The 21,196-nt window shown below is 39.9% G+C and overlaps 1 protein-coding gene across 2 annotated transcripts in view; it reads right to left on the reverse strand.

The window, feature by feature from the left end:
* Positions 1-20,968, reverse strand: part of rab14 (RAB14, member RAS oncogene family) — a 33,164-nt gene extending 12,196 nt beyond the window's left edge. The window contains exons 1-4 of one of the 2 annotated variants that reach the window (XM_073052676.1): positions 20,802-20,967; positions 19,338-19,430; positions 6,614-6,672; positions 4,520-4,573 (exon numbers count right to left, since the gene is read on the reverse strand). In XM_073052676.1, coding sequence (XP_072908777.1) covers positions 4,520-4,573; positions 6,614-6,665 — 106 coding nt within the window. In that variant the 5' untranslated portion in view covers positions 6,666-6,672; positions 19,338-19,430; positions 20,802-20,967. Of the gene's footprint in view, positions 1-4,519; positions 4,574-6,613; positions 6,673-19,337; positions 19,431-20,801 lie in introns of both variants that reach the window. The other variant, XM_073052678.1, reaches the window with a different exon arrangement.
* Positions 20,969-21,196: the final 228 nt, after the last annotated feature.

Here is a 21,196-nt window from a genome sequence, read left to right on the forward strand (position 1 = left end):
GTGGCTATGGAACTTCTGATAACGAGACACCTCCAAACTGTAACTGCCTCTGAATGTTGAATTTTCAAATCAGACTTTTCAAATCAGGCTCTTGGAACACATTGACATATCACCTATTACGTGGAACCAGATTAATAGGTATTTATGCCAAAATAGATCACTGTTGAGTCCATCACACTCATTTTGGAAACTCTCTGAAGTGGGGGAAATCCATAGCAAAATGTCACAATCTGCAACTCGGCATAGCTAGTCAAAGAGTTTTAGACAAGGGACTAAGTATAGAACAACTGGTTAAGCTGTTCATTTAACAACTAGTGAGAAAGAAATAAAGATATCAAGTCTGTGGCAGTGGATTAAATAGAAAGCAGTAAACTTAGATCAGTGAAAAGCATTTGATGCATCTGGCTGTTTGGAACTAAGCTTAAATGATTTTGTTTAAACAGGAATACGTTTCTAAATTCTTTTATACCTCAATGTGGTGTCAAGAATAATGTCAACTATGGTGCAAACGAATCACCTTAGATACAATAAATCCCACTGTAGTTAGAGCTCAGGGAAGACATCCAGGTAGCATCACTTGCTCTAGAGAGAGAACCAACCACAGTTGCTATTCTTGGTTTCCCTATTCAAATGCTACCCAAAAACCAGTTTGCTTAGCTGCCAAGAGGATACACAGGATCAGTAGTTTAAAATCAACTGAACAAAAATATCAACTGTTGGTAATTCAGCCCTTCGAGCCTACTGTAATTAACTGATCATTGATATTCTTCTATTTATCACTATAAAGCCCAGTGATATATCCATCCTTATTTTTAAAAAAAGGATAAACACTGACAAGAAATTCCAAAGGTTCACCACCATGTGCAAACTAATTTCTCAGTCTCAAGCAGCCTCTAAGACCACAAGATGTGATAGCTGATTAAGGCCATTCAACCCATCAAGTCTACTCCACTATTCAATCATGGCTGATTTATTTTACCTCTCAACCCCGTTCTTCTGCCTTCCCTATGCCTTGTTCTAACTAAGACTACGCTCCCTGGTCCAGGACTCCTCAGCCACACCCTCCTTGCATCTATCTTGTCAAGCCTTTTAAGAATCTTGCAAGCTTCATTGATACCTCTTGTGCTACAAGATTCTGTCAATTGACACAACCACCTCTCCAGCATGGGTCTTGCGAATCTTCACTGTACACCTACAATAAGCACATCCTTTCAGACAAGACTAAAACTACAAAATACCCCTAGCATGTTATTACTAGTGCCTTATATAATTTCAGTATATCTCCATAACTCCTCTATTCAAATTGTGTAAGGGCTTACATAGCATTTGCCCTCATTTCTGCACCTACACTGATTTACAGAAATTCTAAACTTCTGCTTCTAAGCATTCATTGCTAATGAAGACCGGCTCCTCAACACTAGAGATCTGTTTTAAGCATCAATTGTCAACCACTTAAATCTGAAAATCAAAGAAGAGTAGAAGGTGCAACATTAATCAACTTTTCTCATAACCATACTCTAATGTGTTAGCTGAGGCCAAAAATGGAAGTAAATTAGATTAGTGATGGTGAAGCAATTGCTAGAATATAAAATTTCTGCTACATAGACGTAGTGGGCTGAGACTGCAGAGTAGAGAACCCTACAGGCATCTATAATTAGAAGATTTTAATATCCTGGATTAAACAATATTAGGTCTTAAAACAGGAGGCAAATCATTTCATCATTAGATTAATTTCCAAAATTTGAAAGTTGTTAAATCCCTACTTAAAATGGTAGAAGGGAGCAGAAATCAACTGAAAAATTGTTAGTAAGTGACTATCCTGGGAATGTCATTCAATCTTATAGCACTGGCTGTTACAGTATTATAAAAGCTTTTGTATTGGTGGCCACATTTAAAGCCATGTCAACACCTGCAACAACAATTAAGCTAATTCCTATTAAGGCATCAAAACAGTAAGAGGAAACATGGCAGTCAGTCCAATGGTATAACAGCTTCAGAGATCAAGGTCACCCCTGACCATGAATGTCACCACATAGTTGTGTGAGTTTGCTAACTGCCCACTAACTTACTCCTAGATGTAAGCAAGTGACAAAAAGACCAGTGGAACTGATGGGCATGCAAGAGAATGAATTATAGGGAATTGTTCTGCAGGGTGTTCAGCTTGGACCCAATGGCCACATCCTGTGTCAAAATAATTGGTTATCTTATCTAGACCATAATACATTAGAGTACAATTAGTCCATTTGGCCCATTCCATCATGACTGATTATTTTCCCTCTCAACCCCATTCTCCTGATCCTTCCTGTAACCTTTGAAAACCTTACAAACCCAGAACCTATCAATCTTTGCTTTAAATATACCCAATGACTTGGATTCCACACCCATTTGTTTTCAATGTATTCCACAGATTCACAACCCTTGGGCTAAAGAAATTCTTCATCTGTTCAAAAGGGATTTCATTCAACATATATTATATATACTTGGTGACTCTAGAAGAGAAACGAATGTTGGCACAGTAAAGTGTTGGAGAGGTGTTCAACCCTACTTTATCAGACTTGATCACATTTAACTGGCAATGAGCGTTAACCAACAACCAAGACAGTGTGCTCCAATTCTAGACAAACATGAATTCAGCAAGTTGAACTTAGTGCCAAGCCAAGTGAATATCTGGGAAAAAAAAGTTCTCACTCTCTCCATTTAAAGCTGACTTGGCCAAAAGTTCTTTACAAGCTAATTTTTTTTTAAAAAGACAATAGATTTCCAATTCAAAGGAGATTTATCATTTCAATTGCTAGACGTGGTGATTTGGAGGGGGAGAATAGAAAAGCACAGGATTAACACATGCAATTAAAATAGTAGCATAACAACAAGCACCTGTATTACACAATCTAAACAAGCACACCTTTGTGTGCACTGCGTCATGTTAAGAGTCTAAAGAACATGTATTGAAAACCCACAGATAGCTTCATGTACAGTGTGAGTGGAGAATTATTTCCTTTCAGTTTGAAGGCATATTTCTGTATTTTACTAACACAAATGCATCGGACTAAAGCAGAGCTCAAACCCAGCACCTATTAGACAATAGACAATAGGTGCAGAAGTAGACCATTCGGCCCTTCGAGCCTGCACCGCCATTCTGAGATCGTGACTGATCATCTACTGTCAGTACCCGGTTCCTGCCTTGTCGCCATATCCCTTGATTCCCCTATCCATAAAATACCTATCCAGCTCCTTCTTGAAAGCATCCAGCGAATTGGCCTCCACTGCCTTCCGAGGCAGTGCAATCCACACCCCCACAACTCTCTGGGAGAAGAAGTTTTTCCTTAACTCTGTCCTAAATGACCTACCTCTTATTCTTAAACCATGCCCTCTGGCACTGGACTCTCCCAGCATCTGGAACATATTTCCTGCCTCTATCTTGTCCAATCCCTTAATAATCTTATATGTTGCAATCAGATCCCCTCTCAATCTCCTTAATTCCAGCATGTACAAGCCCAGTCTCTCTAACCTCTCTGCGTAAGACAGTCCTGACATCCCAGGAATTAACCTTGTGAATCTACGCTGCACTTCCTCTACAGCCAGGTTGTCCTTCCTTAACCCTGGAGACCAAAACTGTACACAATACTCCAGGTGTGGTCTCACCAGGGCCCTGTACAAATGCAAAAGGATTTCCTTGCTCTTGTACTCAATTCCCTTTGTAATAAAGGCCAACATTCCATTAGCCTTCTTCACTGCCTGCTGCACTTGCTCATTCACCTTCAGTGACTGATGAACAAGGACTCCTAGATCTCTTTGTATTTCTCCCTTACCTAACTCTACACCGTTCAGATAATAATCTGCCTTCCTGTTCTTACTCCCAAAGTGGATAACCTCACACTTATTCACATTAAACATCATCTGCCAAGTATCTGCCCACTCACTCAGCCTATCCAAGTCACCCTGAATTCTCCTAACATCCTCATCACATGTCACACTGCCACCCAGCTTAGTATCATCAGCAAACTTGCTGATGTTATTCTCAATGCCTTCATCTAAATCGCTGATGTAAATCATAAACAGCTGTGGTCCCAATACCAAGCCCTGTGGCACCCCACTAGTCACCACCTGCCTTTCCGAGGCCAACCAGTTTTCTATCCATGTCAATATCTTCCCCCCGATGCCATGAGCTCTGATTTTACCCACCAATATCCTATGTGGGACCTTATCAAATGCCTTCTGAAAATCGAGGTACACTACATCCACTGGATCTCCCTTGTCTAACTTCCTGGTTACATCCTCGAAAAACTCCAATAGATTAGTCAAGCATGATTTGCCCTTGGTAAATCCATGCTGGCTCAGCCCAATCCTATCACTGCTATCTAGATATGCCACTATTTCATCTTTAATAATGGACTCTAGCATCTTCCCCACTACTGACGTTAGGCTGACAGGACGATAGTTCTCTGTTTTCAGTAACATGTATTGTTCAGTAACATTTGTAGTTACGGCTTGAAAATTGATTTTAATGATATTTACTTACATTTCTTTTCTGTAAACTGATGAAGCAAACATGACTTCCCTACACCCATGTCTCCTATAATAAAAAGAAACCTTCAGGTCAGTCATAACAAGGATTAAGGTCATAGCTAAATGTGCTATTTTTTAAAATTGTCTATCACTCTTCATAACCTTTTGTTTCAAACCAAAATATATTTCCTGAAAACCAATCTTCTTTGCAAATTTCAAATTCATCTGCTAATATATATTCCTCTATCCATGACTCTGGTTAAGTTCCTGTCCTACAAGTCACTGTCTTTGATTTCAGTACAAATGTTTCACATGATGCACTTGAAGTTAAAAAATGTTATGCACCATTTCCATAGAAACAAATAGGTTCCATTCAAAAAAATGAATCTGTGCCAATCTCTCAGTTCTATTTCCGATTAGATATGTTTTCTTATTATTTGATCACACTTAAAGACCTTATAATGGTATTTTTAAAACAAACTTACTAGAGTGGATTTACACTAACCAAATTATAATATTCTTCCTCTGCAAAAGACTCTCAAAGTGAATTTGAATTGACAGAGGACAGGATCAAATGTTTAGAAGCCATCTCCACACAATGGAAGCAATACTAAAACCTTGATGCAAATTTTAAAAATGGTAATGGTTCATGATGTGCATTTGTTTAAATCTCCTGCAAAGCAAAAGTAGCAGAATTGCAATTCAGAAATTCATTGCTGGGATAATACATCTCGTCTGGTTAAAAACATTGAAGGAAAGTGATCCATATAACCAAATTCAGTAAAGTTGGTTATCAAGTATAGACAGCTGACATCCTAAAACATATTTTGCAATTGACCCACAACTTTTTCCTCCCACTTCAACCATTTGGAATTTCTTATTCGCATTTGGTAACCTTAAAGTTTGCACTGCTTTGAAAAAAAAGCACCTTGGATAATTATCTTTGGATTTAATATCATTCTATAAAGCACTTGAAGAGGATGTTATAACTTAGATATCAAATTTCACCATTATATTTTGCAATTTCTATATCCTACAATATTTTATGTAGACACCTTATCATTCTGTTAGCCAACTGTATTCTGCTGACATGTTGAGTAAAGCTTTGTCAGATATGGACTACATTAGTAGCGATTTTTTAAATATATAAAACACTAGGATTGCAGGTTACCCTCAAGTAAAAATTCCCTAATGGAACTGTACACAAGAACTATGTATGACTTACATTCTTCTCAATCATAAACCCACAGCTGCTCAAAGACTTTCTTGCAAGGACTTTTTCCATACAAAATAATTCTGAACTCTTTGGTCAATTTAAAAACCAGTTCAACTATTCCAAGAGGTGAACGCAAAATTTAAAAATGAACACCAAATATCAGACTTGTACACTAGATTCTATCCAAAGTCTGAAGTTATATCTGCAGGACAAAACTTTTCCAAATTGTAAATTAAAGTGCATTATATTCAGTTAGATTCAATAATCTATGTTTGTAGACAGTTCATGTACAGTGTAAGTCCCAGAGAAAGCAAATAAGAGATAACTGATATGCAAACTTGTTTTAGATGTTTGTTGAATCAGAATATGGGTAGGAAGAGAGGGGCTAGAAAGAAAAAGGAAACAATGCCCTGCTTCTCAAATTATTCCAGGGAAACATGCTCACCTCAGGGCTTTAAGGGCTCAACTGATACATGGAAGTGCAGTACTCTCTGGGCAATGCACTGACCTAATCTGAATTAGTGCTGGAGAGCACAACTTTCTGATTAAGACTAAGAGGCAAGAGTCGACATTTTTGGCATTATTTCTAACATCTATAGTTACAGAAACTTGTTTGATTTTCACTTCAGATTTGAGCTTAGCATGGTCAAAGAAAACGTGTAGTACACTGCGTGTAGCAAACAGCAAGAAAATATTTGGAAAGGAATTAAAAGGGGATAGGAAATTTGAAAACTGCCAAATGAATCAGATATATTGATAGCTGAATCACTCACACTAACTTTGTTTTAAGAAGTTCATTGTTTGCTTTATTTATACCTCATTTCTACATGTAAATCATTAAACTGCACTCTCTGAAATATGAATTTAAAATTCAAAACCAACTGTACTTACCAATTATAATATATTTGAAGATGTATGAATAGTTGTATGGAGCAGTGGCCATCCTGGCTCTACAAAGAAAAAAAGAAGATTCTACAATAAAATTAAAATTCTGATTGTTCTGAACACACAATAGAAGATTAATGCATTTATTGATGTCTTGTGCATTGTCAAATTTAGCAACGACTAATGTGGTGCAGTCTACCAGAATCTTCCTTCACTTAGTTATCAAGTGTTATCAAAAGGGCCAGTCATGAACACGAGTAAACGTTGTGCCTCACACCATAGATAATGGCAGGGATTCTTACCTGACAATGATATGCAGCAGCTTCAAACCCTTTGCAGAACAACAGTACTGCACCGTGCAGGAACAGACCCTTTAGCCCACGATGTTGTGCCAAATTAAATTAATAATCAATTTCCTAATTAAACTAATCCCTTCTGCCAACACAATATCCAGGTCCATTCATTTCACGCACATTCTTGTACCTATCTTAAAGCCTCTTGAATGCCTATAATGAATTTGCCTCCACCACCAATCCTAGAAGCACATTCCAGGCACCCAACACTCCAGAGAATAAAACTTGCCCCACACATCTCCTTTGAAATTACCTCCCTCTCATGCATGGCCTGTGTTATCAGATATTTCAACCATGGAAAAGAGATACCAGCTGTCTATCTATGCCTCAAAAATCTTAACCTCTATCAGATCTCCGCTCAGCCTCCGCCACTCCAGGGAAAACATCCCAAATTTGTCCAACCTCTCATTATAGCACATGCTCTCTAATCCATACAGCACCCTGGTAAACCTGTCTTGCACTCTCACCAAAGTCTCCACATTCTTCCTATAAATGGGCAATTAGAATTGAATGCAACATTCCAAGACAGGCCTAACTAGAGTTTTATAAAACCGCCAGACAACTTCAACTCTTGAACTCCATTCCTCAACTATTAATGGCAAGCATGTCACATACCTTCTTTACCACCTATCAACCAATGTAGTTATTTTCAGGAAGCTATATGCAAAAATGCCTCTGCACATCACTGTTAAGAATCTTGCCATTAACAGTGTACTGTCCTTTACATTTGATCTTCTAAGTGCAACACTTCACATTTGGCCAGGCCAAACTCCATCTGCCATTTCTCCCCCACATCTCCAATTTGAAAAAACACAGTAAAATAGTTCTGAAAAAAACCATGGAATAATCAAATCACCATCAAGGTATTAGTATCATTGAGCAACATACTTAGCATATTACATTTACCTCTGATCCTGTATACAAGCCCACCTTAATATTTCAAGTATGCCACTTACCCAAGTATATGACATGGTCAGAAAAGGTGCCAAGTATTTATCCAAGGCCACAATATAAGTCAAATATAAAGGAGCTAAGAGAATAGTTTTCCACTACAATGCAAATTAGTATTTTGGCATAACATTAAGATATTTATTCAATGCTTCACTGAATTGAAAAAAATGGATGCTTGCAGAGGTATTTTAAAACTGCCTGCAGTTCAGCCTAATATAGTGATTCATTGCAAAAACCCAAGTTAAACCAATTTTATTTATTCATTGATATGCAGTGCAGAATAGGCCCTTCAAGCCATGCCTCCTAGTAATCCCCAAATTTAATCCTACCCAATCATGTGACAATTTACAATGACCAATTAACCTACCGATCAGTACGTCTTTGGACCGTGGGAGGAAACTGGAACATCTGGCGGAAACCCACGCAGTCACAGGGAGAATGTTCAAACTCCTCAAAGGCAGTGCCAGGAATTGAACCTGGGTCACTAGTACTGTAAGGTGATGTGCTAACCTCTATGCTATCAACATATGAGTGAGAATGCATTGAAGGAAATGGAGGTGTGGCCATCCATTGGTCAAAGTTGAGCATGGATGTTGTGTTCCAGCTATCAACATTTTTGGTGCAGCACCGTTTGTAGCTGACAGCACTAATGCGAGAGTGGCAGTCTCTGTTGCAAAGGTTGCATAAGTGGCCTCAGCTCTGTTGGAAATGCAGCGTTTCTTTCAATGGGCCCATTTGTCTAGCAGGAATTTTTCCTCACCTGACTCAAGGCATTGTTTCAGAGTGCTTCTCCATCTGGAGTTCCTCCCAGGGCTCAGTGTTGATGTCCAGCACCTTCGCGTCCCACTTGCAGACAGCCTTGTAGTGCAGTTACGGGTGGCCAATGATTCCCTTGTCTGAAGCCAGCTCACAATAGAGGATATGCCTTTTGGATACGGCCATCCTGCATGCAGCAGACGTTGCCTGAGGAGGGTGTACACGATAGGGAGGCCAGCACAAGAGAGGACTTCAGCACTGGGTACTCTCTCTCCAGGAGATGCCCAAGATGCAAAGGCACCTTAAATGGAAAGTGTTGAGCCTTCTCTCATGCTTAGCGTATGTTGTCCAGGCCTCATTGTTGTACAGCAATGTACTGGTGAACCAAGCATTGTACATTGCTTATTTTTTGACTGAGAGCTTGATTTCTCCCAGACTCGTGTGTTGTGGCAGGCAAGAGTTGTTGCAACCTTCTCGATGCACTTGTCAACTTCTACATCCGAGGATATAGGTGGTTTCTGAACTGCTGAACAACATCCAATTTGTACTTTTCAATGGTAATGGCTGGTTGTGCCTCTACATCTTGACCCAAGACATTTGTCTTTTTCAGGCTGAAATTCCTTGCAGGTTTGGAAGAAACGATCCATCAAGCTCCGAAGGTGCTGTAGAGTGCGGGATGTGACTGCAAACAACACAATGATCACAGCCATGCACACTTTGGTTTTAGCTCTGAGGCAGGAGAGTTTATAAAGCCTGCCATCTCATCTAGTGTAGAGGTAGATCCCTTCTGTTGTACTGTCAACTTCATGTCTCAGAAGGGCAAAGAAAATCCCAAAGTGCATTGGGACAACAGCAGCGGCATTAAGCAAGACTTATGTCAAATGGCTCCAAAGAGCTGCTACTGTACTGCATTAGTAAGGAAAGAAGAGAAAGCAAATATGCTGTGACTATTAGAAGCAATGAAGCAAAGACTTTTATATAAAAAATTGGTATAGTGAAAACTTATTTGGAGTAATGAGTTCAAGTTGTGAATAGCGCATGTTATTTCATCTTTAAACATTCCAGACTCTAGGTTGACAAATACTTATCCAACAATGAGCACTTTCACTAGAGCTTCCAAACCAACGTCATGACAACATCAAGGGAACCAAAGCTGACATCTGTCAAAACTGACATACTGGTTAACTTGTTAAATTGCACTACTATGCTTGTAGCTTCCAACAGTCCCCAACTCTATCAATGACTTGCCTTGTATCAAGTCGACCAGTACTCTCCAACACACGAAATATTGCAATTCCCATTTCTACTACTAACATAAGACCAATAACATCACCATTCCACCCCAATTAACATGCTAATATATACATTTCCTTTGTCACCAATTCAAACTCAAAAATACAGAAACTGCCAAAGGGAAAGGTGGAAGGCTCAATATAAAGGACTGCTGATTATCACCTGAAAATCAGTATCATAATGTATTGCACAAATAATTTTGCTCTTAGTCCTTCAACAATTTTCTCTACATTCCTGTATACAAAAACTTATCTTCTAAGCAGCACTTTTCTTCCATTAGAGCACTGTATAGCCTTCCATCTGCCAAACCCAGACTGCAAATGGCTCTGAACAACTCATAGGCAGAGGCAGTCAGGATGGCACTAAGTTGCAACTCCTTTGTGCTCATCGACGAAAAAAGCTTAATTTCTACCTTAAATATCTCTCCCTTTCACTTTCTGGTGGGTGGGGTTCTGTTAAAGACCATGACCTGGACTACCAATCAGACTTCGATTCTTTGTGGTGGTTGGGCTGCTCTCAGGCTTATGACTGGACACTTTTCGATATCCACAGGATGCTGCCTAGAAGACTAATGCATCTTCAAAGTTCCAAAGTTTCGTGGCCCCATGGACAGGTTGATTCTAAGCTGGTGCCACCAACTGAAGTGTCGCAGGAGAGAACAGAATATCAGGAATAACAGATTGGCTGTTGGAGACTGTACAGGACAAGTCGAACTCTCTTGTCAGTGGGTGAGAGTGCTGCTGATTCTCAAGTCACAGAACTTGGCGGAAAAAAGCGACACAACTGACTTTTAACACGGTGAATCAGCAAACTATTCTGTTATGTCTTCCCTCTCGCTCTGAAAAGGGACACCTCGTTTTCCCTTTATTAGGGAAAGAGCAAGCCTGTGGCATGTTGGATTGTCAGGTGAACAATTAGTTTGTGTTATACTGCAGACCATAGTCTTTACTGGAAGCCTAGTTATTGCATGCTTGGTCAATAGAAAGTGCTGATGCTTTTGTTTGCATAAGTGGGTGGGTATGGGGTAGGGTTGTTGCTTTGAGGCTGCTTGTGTGTGGCAGGGGGAGTGGGGGGGCTTTGGGGTTATAATGTTTTTGCTGTCATTCATTCTTTGGGGCACTCTTCTGTTTTGGTGGATGTCTATGAAGAAAAGGAATTTCAAAATGTATATTGTATACATTTCTCTGATAGTAAATGGAACTACTGAACAACTCCATCCTTGAAGCCAACATTCCTTATTATCATGTCTATTGGCCTCCACTGTTCTTGGTTCATGGACCTCTTACAAGTATACAAAACCAAAGCAGCTGAGCAACTTCAAAATCATGGAGTTCGGAGTGATCAATCATACAAGCTAAAAGTGATGAGAGGCGTTTATTTTCTCCCATTCCTCTATCTAAATCTTGAAAAAACCTGTCCTCGACCTTCATGGCAATGTCAACAGTTGAAGAAATTAGTGAAGATCTTGTTGAAAAGTCATTATTAAAAGTAGTTGTATGTAAGGCATGCATATCAGAAACTGCAGTTCTGCATTTACAACAAGCATGTAACAGCAGTACCCAATTACAATATACTTTGTGGCTTTACATTTTAAATACTTGGTCATTTGTTTGCTTTACACAAAAATGAGGATATGAACAGTTCCTCAAAATCTTTGTATCTGCTGCTCTCAGTTGAAGGCCAAAGTATGATCAACGGACATAGAAGGGAAATGATTAATGGTTCATGCTCCAGACAGATTCAGACTAAAGTACAGCATTTGTTGACATCAAAATAAATGATTATCTGACATTAAAAAGCCAATTTCTAAAAATTAAAAGTAAATGCAGTCGCTAGTTTTCATCATTTAGATGGATGATGTTCTACAAATTACACTTCTAAGTCTAATTATATGAATTAGGCAAAAATATACAATAAAGCAAACTCAAAATATAACATCTATAGCAATTTGTTTTGGACTTTTTAAAGTTGTATTATTGAAGAGTCTATTTATACAAATAATAGCCACATTGCATTTTAGTAAATAAGCTGTACACAACTGCACTGAATGGAGTACAGAGACTCGCCAGGATTTGCCTAGAATGGAGGGCAAATGGAGTTCAAGACAGCAAAGAATCTCTTTGCCACCTACGACCAACTGAAGGAAGAGGAACTAGCTGAGAGGATTAGAGGGGTAGAGGTTGCTAATGAAGACAAGCAGCATGGAGCCTAGTCAACGAGATCAGCAGACATAGGTCGTCCCCATCAGGTCAAACAAATGGTAAAACAGCACAAGACCATGTCCAGACATGGTTTACTCACTTCAAGAACCTGGTGGGAAGCCCTCTAACAATCATGGAAGAAGAAGACATACCCACGATACTAATGCAAGTCAACATCAATGACAGCCCATTCACCATTGAGGAACTGAAGGCAGCCAAATATGCACTCAAACAGGGCAGGAGCACTGGACCAGATGGGATACCACCAGATGTCCTGAAGAACTGTGACCTAGATGACATCTTGCTGGACATATGTAATACGGCACTGATGAAAGGCAACAAACCAGAACAGTTGTCACTCTCAAGCATTATCCCTGTCCTGAAGTCTGGATCCCTCACAAAGACAGATAACTGCTGTGGTATCAGCTTGACCTGCATCTTAGCAAAGCTATACAATCGGATGATCTTGAATAGGATTCGCACCGCCATTGACCCCAAGCTAAGATTTAATCAGAATGGTTTCTGGCAGAAGCGCACAAAAGTAATGCAAATACTTGCTCTCCGTAGAATCATCGAGGAAGTCCAGAAGAACGACCTACCAGCCGTGCTTACTTTCAGCGATTTTCGCAAAGCTTTTGACTCCATTCTCCGAGGTAAAATGCTGAAGACCCTGAAAGCTTACAGGGTGCCAGACTGTCTGAGAGCAAGAGTCCAGCTATACCGAGACCATGGCGAAAGTTGTATCACCAGATGGAGAAACAGCAGTGTTCGAGCTCCTAGCTGGTGTGCTGCAAGGAGACACTCTGGCACCCTACATCTTTATAATAGTCCTTGATTATGTTCTACGTCAAACTACCAAAGATCATGACAAGCTTGGTTTTCACCTTAAAACCAGGATGAACCAAAAGGGTCAGACCAGTTAAGCTCACAGATCTCAATTTTGCAGATGACTTAGTCCTGCTCTCTGACCAGATGGAGGAAGCACAGCAGCTACTGGCAAAAGTGGAAATTGAGTGCAATAAAGTTGGACTTCACCTAAACGCTAAAAAGACAGAGTACATGGCATTCAACTGCAAAGGTACTCTCAAGACCATAAAGAATGATACCATTAAGAAAGTCTTAAACTTCAAGTACTTCGGGGCAAGAATGATGAGTTCGGAGAAGGACATAAAGATATGAAAGGCGCTGGCGTGGAGGGCTTTGAACGACATGAAGGAAATCTAGAGGTCGAACCTGACCAGAGGGCTCAAAAAGAGGATCTTCATAGCAGTCATAGCGTCTGTCCTCACGTACGGATGCGAGACATGCACACTCACCAAGACCATGCGAAAGTCACTAGATAGTTGCTATACACGAATGCTCCGGATGGCTCTTGACGTGAGTTGGCAACAGCACATGATGAACGTCGAGCTCTATGACAACCTACTGATGCTCACTACTAAAATCGAGGTGAGAAGACTGCAACTAGCGCAGCACTGTCTATGCCACCCTGAGCTACCTGCCAGCCTAGTCATCACATGGGAGCCCAGTCATGGGAAGATGAACTCTGGACACCCTCCCAAGACTACGGTCAACACACTCCTAGAAGATAGCGGCGCGGCTAATGTAGATGAACTGAACACACTAATGAGAGGGAGGAGTGGAGAGTCTGTCATTGTGCCCGACACCAGCCCCCTAGGCCTGAGTCAACGTAGTAGTAGTAGCAGGAGGGCTGATAGAAATAGAGTGGCCTCTGGTTAATTGGAGTAGCCACTTATTTGGGGCAACTCTTAATGAACAAAAATTAATCAAGAAAATAGCTAGGATTACTTTTGTTTATTTGGGAAATTATGCCACTTACTGACAGTTCTCAGGGACAGAGCCTTTACATTTTATTTGTTATTTTAGTTACAGTGCAGAACAGACCATTGAAGCTAAACGTGCAGCACCATCAGCAACCCACCTATTTAACTGAAGCCGAATCACAAGACAATTTACAATGACCAATTAACCTGCCAGCCGGTACATCTTTGGCGTGTGGGAGGATAAGTCTTTGGAATGTGGGAGAAAACCAGATCACCCAGAGGAAACCCACATATTCACGGGGAGGAATCTACAAATTTCTTACAAACATCAGAATTGAACTCTGAACTCCGATGCCCTGACCGTAAAGGCATTGTGCTAACTGCTATGCATCTCTTGTGCCCACTATTTGGGATCTACAGCAAAGCAGTCATTCTGGATGTTGGCTTGGCTCTTTTCATTAGTAAACCCTGACCAGTTCATTACTATCACAAACATCAGAGCACACAGCTTGCCAGAGTTTGTATTTTTAGACTCTAAATGCCCTTTTACCCATTTTCCAGAAGAATTTCAGCAACTTATCCCACAGCAATCCTGACATCATGCCATCACATATTTCTGTTCTCCTATTCATTCTTTCACCACCTCCCATGCAACTTAAAACAAATTTGATTTGCTCCTTGCTTCCCTAGTTCTGATACAAGGCCTTTACACTTATTGACAAATAAACCTGACCCACCAAGTGTCTCCAACATTGTCTTTACTTTAGACTTCTGAAATTTAGAGCATTTTCATTTTTATAAAATCTTAAATTCTCTCAATATTACAAACAAACCACTTCTAAGGGTGGGGGGGGGGGGGAAGAGAAGAAAGAGAAAGAATTGAAACCTAGCACTGGAATAAAGCATTTAATGCGTGCTATATTTACAAAATGGCATCGATAATGTCATTCATTTCCATTGACAACTCTCCTTTCAAGGATCAGAATGACTAGAACTTCAGATGAAAGCAAATTAGTGGTCAGTTATACAAGAACAATACTGCAACTCAGATAATGAACTCTGCATTAAATTACTGATAATTGCTTCTAATTTCCTGTAGCAGTTTACTTATATTCAAGCTACTTGATCTACACTTACTGGCCAATTTATTACATACACCTGTTTATTAATGTAAGTATCTAATCAGCCAAATATGTGACAACAATTCGATGCATGCGGACACAGTCCAGAGGTTCAGTTGCTCTTCAGACTTAACATCAGAATGGGGAAGAAATGTGATTTAAGCGACTTTGACCATGGAATGATCATTGGTGCCAGACAGGGTAGTTTGTGTATCTCAGAAACTGCTGATGTCCTGGTATTTTCACAGTCTTTAGAATTTACAAAGAATGGCACCAGAAACAAAAATCATCAGTTCTGTCGGCAAAACTGCCTTGCTAATGAGAGAGATCAGAGGAGAATGGCCAGACTGGTAACTCAAATAACCACACATTACGAAAGTGGTGTGCAGAAGAGCATCTCTGAACGCACAGTTGAACCCTGAAGTGGACGGGTTAGAGCAGCAGAAGACCATGAACATACACTCACTGACCACTTTATTAGGTACAGGAACTCTGTTCTACAAGATTTGTTGCTTTGTTTCAAAAAGCACCTATTCAATTCCATAGTCGAAAATACTAATTCAGTTATTCTACAAAATTTGCAACAGCAGACCCATATCTCAGTACTAAAGATAAGCATTCAGCTATTAAATTTTGTATACACCTGACCTGTGCAAGAAAACATTCTAATGCAACTTGCAAGTTGACTAGTTAATTACTTTGAACTTTGCACAGGAACATTTTCAGATGCGAAGTCTAGATGTCAGGTATGCCCACCAGATGCACTACTTCAACAGTACATTGGCCCCATTCTCTCGTGATATATGCAAATCATGTTGCGACCTCAAGTGCAACTGTCAATATACTAAATTAGAATCAGTCTCTTCCAATATATCAAATTAAGATCAGCCTCCTTAAAAAAAACTAAACGGAGACTGCCGGAATTTTGAGCCCTGTGTACAAGTTTATTGCATTATACACAATGATTTCTTAGTATCAAAAAACCAGGGGGAAAACAGTGAACAAAAACAAAGTTTACTGCACGTGTATGTTAAAGGAATAAGGAAAATTTTGAAATCCAAAGTACAAATTTAAATTACAAAATTTAGACTACTTTATGGAGCCACTAAATTTGGATCCATACTGTATCCATTCATGGCCCATTTCATTTGAAGCTTTGAAAAGATCAGGCCAAATAACCGTTAAACAACTATGTAAAAATGTAGGTGCAACACCCTAGATTTAAAAGGAATTTACGTCATGATTCATGCACATCTTCTGTAAAAGCATTAATTGTACTTTGAAAGCCCACCTTCCCAAATCAAGACTGGCGGTAGCGTACCTGGAAAGAACAGAAATATAAAAATCGAACATTATGAAATTGAATTTTTTCAGGCTCATTTATGCCTCTGTAATTCAGCTGGTAAAATGTTTCCACAATACTATGTCATCTAGCTGTTACAACTGACACAGACTCCAAAGCAGCTCCTTACTTGTGCTTACCGCTGAGAGCATCACAAGGTTATCCATTCATTACCGTACTGAACACCATCTTTACAACTTGTAACATACAATACCTATTTACTTGCCTTAATGTTGCACAGATTAATGTAGCAGCTTGAAGGAAGTAGTTTTTAAATACAATAGTGAGCTCACTACACGTTCAGCTGAGCATAACTCTTATTAGAGACTCAAAACATATTTCACCTAGACAATAATGCCAGTCAGCTCAAAATGGAGAAGGCAAAAGCAGATTTTATACATCTGAAGTTAAATATCACAACCACAAATTTAATTCATCCAGAGTCTGTACTAGACATCAAACTCAATTTGCCTTCACAAAGTTATTTTCTGAAAATATTTGAAACTATTAAGCATGCAATTCTGGTAAGGAAACTTAGTTGCTGTGTTTACTGAGTGAAAGCTGGTTTAATCGTCCGACTTTATTTATAGCAAACTTGCATCTCAAATATTCCAAGTGCTTTTGTCAACTGCTTTGTTCTCACCAAATCAGCAATTATCCCACATCTTAGGTAACCATGGATACTATAACCAAAAGTATTACTTCAAATAAAACATTTCACAGCAATGTAGCATACCAAACAGTATTAATGTTCTTAATTTTGCTCAAGAAGTTTGAAAACAGGTGGCTTATCCAACATCCCAGACAACGCACTGACCAGAGTACAGCTCACATCTAATTACAAATACAATAAAACTTTATTTCAGGTCTTCTCTCAAATATATAGTTTTCATACTACCAATTATTCTGAACTGCCAAAAACAAAAACTGACTGCTGATTGGGCAGACACCCTCTCATGTCAATTTCCCTCATAGAGCAAAGGACAGAGAAGTGGAAACATCAATATTATCCGGTAAAGCCATATAATGTGTCTATATATATATACAGGAGTTACTAACCCCTACAGACCTGTGCAGTAGCACATTAGATCTCCATTATGCTTTTTCCACAAATGCAGAAGAAATAGTCTCAAAATTCAAGGTTAATGTGATGACCCAAACTTATATCAACATATAATTCTTCCTACAAATGTATTTTACATAAAACATTGATTATGCAACATTCTCTTATCATTAATAAAATCTTTCAAACTGAGTTATTTAGCTAGGACTTTCTTTGTCACACCTTCAGTTACACAGGTCATCTTACCAGACTTTTGGTCATTGTGGTATAAAAAGATCTTAGACCTGAATACAAAAGGATTTAATGCCAGAACAAAGCAGTAAATAAAACATACATGGAAGTGTCCAATAATTACCAAAAGGCTCTTATTTGGTTCATTACCTTAATTTTTCAATTGCTTCAAAACAATCTTCTATGCATGGGATGGCATTGAGAGATTAACATGTACAAAGGCAGCTATCAAACCAAAGACAGCAGAAATACACAACTCCACATCAACTCTCACCATGCCCTTACACTGCACCCACGCAGTCAAGGTGGCAGTCAATGCTTCTTGCAACCCTGGAGGAGATTGTGTGCAGGATCAATGAATGCCTTTATTTCAAATATCAACTAAAATGGTCAAATAATTGCAAAAATAAATACTTTTAAAAATTTAGTTATATTGTGAACTCAGTTGTTCACAGCTATTGTGGCTACAGTAATGCTCTGCAACAGCCAAAAATCAGAGGCCTCATTGGTGAGGAACAGCTAGCCATTGTTTAAATAACTAATACATGATTCTGTTCTATAAAATGGAAGCACCATAAATACCTGACAGGAAGTCAGGTATCATAATTCAATCAATCCATTCCTGGATTTAACAAACTACTACCATTGATGTGAAAGCTTCCAAGTGCCGCCTTATTCTAGCTGCCAGGAGTTTAGTGACGCTCCACGCCCATGATTCATTATGCCAAATGGCATTGAACAACAAGAGCTTCCCCCCTCCCCCCATGTTATCTACATGAGCATTATCTTTGTAATTTCTTCCCACACAATTAGAACTAGACACCTCAGTTACCTTGCAGTCACTAAGTACCATTTTGGATTCTGAATTCTCAGAAAAAATACAACTAATAGAATCTGCTCATGCAGACAAAAAAAACCCACTAAAGACAGACCTCAGCTTCCATTACAGGACCCAAAACATTTTCAAAAGTTACTTAAATTTATAGATGCCAGATTTCCACTTAGCTATTACTTTCTCTAAATATTTCAAAGCAAATATCTGTACCATCAGAAGATTCAAGATTGTTTAATGTCATTTCCAGTGTAAAGGAGAACAAAATAATTGTTACTCCGGATCTGACACAGCACAATAATTAAAAATACACAGTAAACACACAAGACACAGATTGCATGCCCATGAAGCGACACTGGGCACAAGAGTGTCTGTACACGAGGTGACCACTATGATAGCACAGCAGTTAGTGTGACACTATTACAGCCTGAGGCATTCTGGTGCCATTCTGTAAGGAGTTTCGGTATATCCACCCCATAAAATGTGTGGATTTTCCCTGGGTGCCCTGGTTTCCTCCCACAGCCTAAAGACATATCAGGTAGGTTAACTGGTCACTGTAACTTGTCCTGTGATAAGGTTAGGGTAAAATTGAGGTTGTGGGGTTGCTGAGCAGCATGACTCGAAAGACTGGAAGAACTACTCCTCACTGTATTCCCAAATAAATAGAAAATAGTTAAGAATACAGAGTTCTACAATGGACCTGTATGAGATTTAATACTTAGTGTGTTACTGTGTTCAATGATAAGCATGACAGAATATAGACATAGAAATACACAGAACAATAATGTTGGATTCAAGAATACCTTTCAGGGTTAGTGTAGTGGGTTACAAACTTTCACCCTGAACTTCAGTTCAAATCCGGACCAGAGTCATGGGATGGAACTCTTCTCTACGGGCTGCAAGAATCCAAATGGGAAATCAATTTGAGAAATCTCAATCCAATGCAATTTAGAGAAACAGCTACATAGAACATAACTGCCCTAACATCGATGAGCAATCTCTAAGATGTCACCACTTAGTTTGTCTGATGACAAAAAAAATCAAAGTGGTAACGGACAAAGTGCTACAACATCAGAGAGAAAGTACCAAGTGAGAGTTTCTGTGTCATCATTCTAGCAGGTTTTTTTGCACTTAAGTCCATTACCACGTTTTGTACATTAACCACACTTTATTAAAATTGAAGACAATTTAATTTTTAACTGTAAGCATGCATATTCTTCAACCATATGAAAAATATTCTATTCTTCCTGCTTAACACTTCATGGCACTGATCACAAATCTATTACATATAGAAAACTGCAAATAGGAAGATACTATCACAACCAACATCTTGCTCCCACATAAAACAGTAACTAGTCTGAATAACACATTATTTCAAAACACTTCCACTTCATTACACATCTGTGCTAGTCAGAAGGTAACTGTCAACTTAAAATGAAACTATTAATCAGGAATTACATCCGTATAAAGAGTAATAATTGGGTCCAGTAAAGCAAACTAGTGATGTCATTATCGAGTGAAGCAACATTCAAGTTCACAAATCAATCTATTGTTACACAGATGAACACAAGACTCCTCCAAATACTGCAGAGGAATATCATAAGGATATACTGCATGAAACAACTTAGCCCTAGAACGTTAAAACTCCACAGCAGATTTTGAGGTGTCAACGTTTCAGTGTCACCAAGGCTGCAATATTCCAGATACTATGCAGAAACGTTACCCTGCATACGTTAACATCTCTAATCAAAAACAAATGAAGGTACTATCCACGCTATAATCGCATAGCTCATAATTCATGCAATGCAGCCTTCTTCAACAGAATTCACTTCCCCACCCAGCATTCCAATGTCAGTTGGACAGTGGTTTCCGCAACAAAACAAAAGCAGCCGGATTCTCTGCAGCACCACCACCATCTGAAAGAAGACTGAGGTAGGGGAGGTAAAACAGGGCCACCTCCCTCCTCCCTTCACTAGTACTGAAAAGGTGGGTGCGGGCAATAATGAGCAGAAAGACGGGAGCCAAAGAGGCCGGCGAGACTGCAAGGGGAGCGGCCTCACCCAACCGCAAAGAAACCAGGGCTGAGTGGGGCCTTGTGGGCCCGGTAAGCTGCTAAACCCACCACTCACACCCCTTACCACCTAACCAGCCACAGAGGGCCAGCGGCGGGTGGGGGCAAGGAGCCAGGGCAGGGCCTCGGCCTCTGCATTCACACCTACCCCTCCCTCAGCCCGCCCGAACGCCATGCAACCCCCACCGCGTCTCACCGTCTTCCACAAGCGTCTGCGAACGACCCTCGCTTCAAATCTCACTCCCTCGATTAAAATATACAAAAAGGGAGGAATGAAAGAACGACCTCCCCCCCACTTCTCAGAAGTCTCCCTCCCGGCGACTGCCAAGATGGCGCCTACTTCCGTCGGGGTTTCCTGCAGCCCATCACAGGGGCGGGTCAAGGGTCAGCGTCCGCTCCCGCAGAGGCCGCTGCGCCCCGGACTGTCCTCGTCCCACCGGGGCATTCCGAGCTGCATCCCATCCCCTGCACCGAAGGAGATCCCAGCATCCGCTTTCTGGATTTACAACTCTGATGTAATTAACATCGATTGTAGAGTCAAGTTTATTCACACTTACTTAATGTGTGTGTGGGGGGGGGGGGGTGATTGAT

Source organism: Hemitrygon akajei, chromosome 7 (assembly GCF_048418815.1).
Source record: "Hemitrygon akajei chromosome 7, sHemAka1.3, whole genome shotgun sequence".
Lineage (NCBI taxonomy): Eukaryota > Metazoa > Chordata > Chondrichthyes > Myliobatiformes > Dasyatidae > Hemitrygon > Hemitrygon akajei.